This window comes from Mustela erminea, chromosome 4 (genome assembly GCF_009829155.1).
Source record: "Mustela erminea isolate mMusErm1 chromosome 4, mMusErm1.Pri, whole genome shotgun sequence".
NCBI lineage: Eukaryota > Metazoa > Chordata > Mammalia > Carnivora > Mustelidae > Mustela > Mustela erminea.
In genome coordinates this window covers 69,190,099-69,193,805 of record NC_045617.1, presented here as the reverse complement: position 1 = coordinate 69,193,805, position 3,707 = coordinate 69,190,099, and the positions used below count along the sequence as shown (strand labels likewise).

Here is a 3,707-nt window from a genome sequence, read left to right as displayed (position 1 = left end):
ATACACACACACAGGGCATATGCCTGCAAGTTTGTGACACTTGATTCAGTGTGAAATAGGTTTATGTAAAATTCTATTAAACTGATTAACCAATTTATCAGTATATATGATAAGAGATTTAAAAAGTTACAGATGAATTGTTCTAAGACAAATAAAAGCTTCCCATATATACTCAAAGAAAACTCAGAAACATTTAGAAGAGTAAGTGAATAACTACACTTTTTATAGAAAAAATATATACTTTATTTTCAACTAGAAAGGTGCAAACATGTAACTTTTGGTCACATTCTCAATGAGTAAACTGTCCAAAAAACAGTCATAGTCAAAGTAGAAACAAATGCTTCCAGGTGGAAAAACTGATCAACTATACAGAGCCACTTGTTTTCATAAAGGCTACGTGTTCATTAATAGTGAGGCTACCACATTTCCAACTGACAGATCAGAATTCCAAGGACATCACTGCCCCATATTCAGTAAACATCTGTTTTGATGGACTATCTTTCTGAGCAGAATTTCCATTTGAATATCCATTTCATGCTTTGAATTATCAGACAAGCTTTACGTCCTACCTATGGTGTTCAGAATTGAGGCTAACACTTGAAATATCAAAGCATTAAAAACATAAACAAAAAGGCACAAACAACTTTAAATTAACTTAGATAACTGTACAAATATATATATATACACACATTATTTACAGTATCAATTAAAAAAAAATTCTGGCTTGTTACAGACAAATTCACTGCCACAAGCTGTCCAGTCTAATAGACAAGATTCTGATTCCTGAACAGTATCATTCAAATCAGAATGTCAGAGCTGAATCTGTGTTCTGACTTAAAGAACTTGACCCAGCCTCATGAGGGCTAGAGAATGCACATCCTAGCTGTCGCTGGAGGTCAGAGAGCATGCTAAAATTTCCCTTCTCAATTACACTCCACATAAAGCAGGCACCTACTACTTGAAGATGATAATAGTTTCTAAAGGTGCCCTCCCACTGCTCCCAAAGCCACACCTCCCTATACATTCTAGTGCTATGTGCTAATGTAGTCCCACTGTCAAGTCTTGACTTTCTTCAAACCAGTGTCTGGGTTGATAGACTATTTGAAGGTCACATGGCACAATATTTTGAAATTGGTGGGACTTTTTCTTTCCCCCAGTTAGAAAGACAGATTTAAATAACTTGCACTACTGAAATCGTGTTTACACAAAAATGAGATGCGAATCAGTTCAAGTTATACCCTAATGAGTCAACGTCTCTCACACTCTCTGGCTTTATGCCATGTCTCCATACATCTTCCTGTAGTACAGGGACTCAAAGATGTCATTGTCTCCGGGACAGTTGTAATGGCAGGCACAGGTCTTGATGAACATCATGTTCTTCTTCATGACCTCCCCGTCAGGACACTTGAACTCCACAGGAAGAGTGGTGGTTCTGTGGGGGGTGCAGCACCGGCCATCGGTGCAGACGCCACAGAACTTAGCCCGGTACGTCTTCACGCTGGTACAGCCAGAAAGCTCAAACTTGACAGGCTTGGAGATTTTGGGGGTACGGATGCACTTTTTGCCCTTCTAAGGAAAACAAAGCAGAAGAAGGAAAAAAAAAAAATCAATGACTCTGTAAGGGGCGTGACTTTCTTCAAGCTCTGTGTGTTTTAGTCTTAAGTTGTCTGACTTATGTTTATATTTTGAAGAGAGGACGTTTGCGTCTCATTTGCCAGTTTTCCAAAAATAGTCATAGCCTCTCTTGGGATGTCTTGAATTAACTAACAGTGTGGAGAATTTCCTAGTGGAAAGCTGGTGGTTCCAATTACACAACATCTCATTCCAGCAAAACAGCTCCATGGTTAGATATTTTTGGAGATAAAAGGTCTATAATAACCAGGGCGGTGAGACCCAACTTTGGTCCTGTCCATTACGATTCCAAGAAAACTGATTAATAGGAACAGAAAATGTACCTTAATGTTTTCTTCCAGGTCAGCTCCGCAAGGCCTGACCATGCAGAGGCGGCTCTGCTTCTCCAGCCTGCAGAAGGCATTGTCATTGGTAACGCGGGTGGAGATGCCCATCCCGCAGGTCTTGGAACAGGCACTCCACTCTGTGGTCTGGACCAGGCAGTTGGCCCGGATCATAGTTGGGTCTGGGCCAAACGTGTCTTCCAGTCGGTAAGCTGTGAGAGCAGAGCACCCAAACACAAGGTAAGACGCCAGGATAAGACATTTCCCCCTTCCCTTGGCAAAGTTAGGGAGGACTCAGCCCCTGGGGGTAGGATCACAACAGCGACTGAGAGGCAGGTTCCACTCACCGGCAAGGGCTGGGCCAACCACCGTGTGGTCCTTGGGCTCATCGCACACCCACTCCTCGCAGCATTTCCCAGGCAGCTTGACCCTCCGCGGGAAGGGGCAGTCAGGGCTGGGCAGGCGGACGTCCATGCTACACAGGGGCACGCAGCCCACCGCCCCGTCCAGGCAAGTGCACTGGTACTTGCAGCTGCTCTGGAAAGACTCTCCACTCCGGTAGACCGTTCCTCCAAAGACGCAGGGGGCACCATCTTTAGCTGAAGGAGGGAGAGGGAATAAGGGGGAGTGGGATGCAAGTGTCAGGCATCGGTAGTAGTAGGCGAGTCGGGGATGCGCGGGGAGCAGGGCTCCGCGGGTGGGGTTAGGGGGCGGCCGGGACACCGGAGCTCCCTGCACCCCCGCGGGGGAAGGCGGCGAGGGGCGCGGACCGCAGCTCTTACCGGTGCACACGCCGATCTTGCGATTGGCCGGAGAGCCGAAGTCGCAGAAGAGGCCCTTGTGCGGATCGCAAGGGTCGCGCTCGGTGCACAGCTCGCCCAGTTGCTTGGCGCACACGCGGCAGCAGCCGCAGCCGTCCAGTACGAGGCTGACGCCGGCCGGGCAGCTGGGCGCCGGCGCGGCCGCACACTGGCAAGGGCCGCCGCAGTCCTGGCCGGCGGCGTGCTGCGGGGAGGAGGGGGCGGTCAGCGGACGCACGCCGCTCGGCGCCCCGGGCCCTGCCCCGCCCCGCCCGCACGCCCTCCCCCCGGCGCCGGCCGCCAACGGCGCCGCGGGGCTCTCGGCTTACCCGGCCGCAGAGGGCGAGCAGCAGCACGAAGGCGCAGCGGACGGGGCCCAGGCCGGCGGCGGACATGGTGGGCGCGGCGGGCGGGACGGACCGGGCGGAGGGCGCGGCGGTGGCGGCGATGGGGTGGGCGCGGCGGTCCCGGCGCAGGGTCGCGGGCTCGGGCCTGAGGTCGGTGTCTGGGCCCTCCGGGCTGCGGTCTGGGAGCTGTCGGGCCGGGGCGGCTGCCGTCGGAGGTGGGGGAGGCGGTCGCTCGCCGGGGTTGGAGTTGCACTGGCTGCCTCCTCTCAGCGGGAAGAGTTGTTGTGTGGGGCTGAGGCGGGCGGCCCGCGGCTTTTATACGCTCCGGGCGGCCCCGGCTCGCCAATGAGCTGAATGGAGTCCTACACAAACAGGGACATTCCTCGCATTCCTCCCCACCTTCCTGCCTCATCAACTCACACCGGATTGATCCTGACCCCTTGACACTCAGCATTCCTCCCGTCTGAAAAAGCTGGCACACTCCGGCTTAAAAAAAAAAAAAAAAAAAAGGCTCAGTATTTCCAGCACCAAATAGGATTTTTCCCCATGTTTCTTCCCACTACTCCTGATTTATATCATTGAAAAATACACGAGCAGTTACTATT

The 3,707-nt window shown here is 51.5% G+C and overlaps 1 protein-coding gene across 1 annotated transcript; it reads right to left on the bottom strand.

The window, feature by feature from the left end:
• Positions 1-225: 225 nt before the first annotated feature.
• CCN2 (cellular communication network factor 2) lies at positions 226-3,217 on the bottom strand. The gene is made up of 5 exons (XM_032339502.1): positions 3,085-3,217; positions 2,738-2,960; positions 2,303-2,554; positions 1,956-2,167; positions 226-1,569 (listed from the first exon to the last, which is right to left on the bottom strand). The coding sequence occupies exons 1-5, from the start codon at positions 3,148-3,150 to the stop codon at positions 1,273-1,275; spliced, it is 1,050 nt and encodes a 349-aa protein (XP_032195393.1). The 5' UTR covers positions 3,151-3,217; the 3' UTR covers positions 226-1,272.
• Between the last annotated feature and the right edge of the window lie 490 nt (positions 3,218-3,707).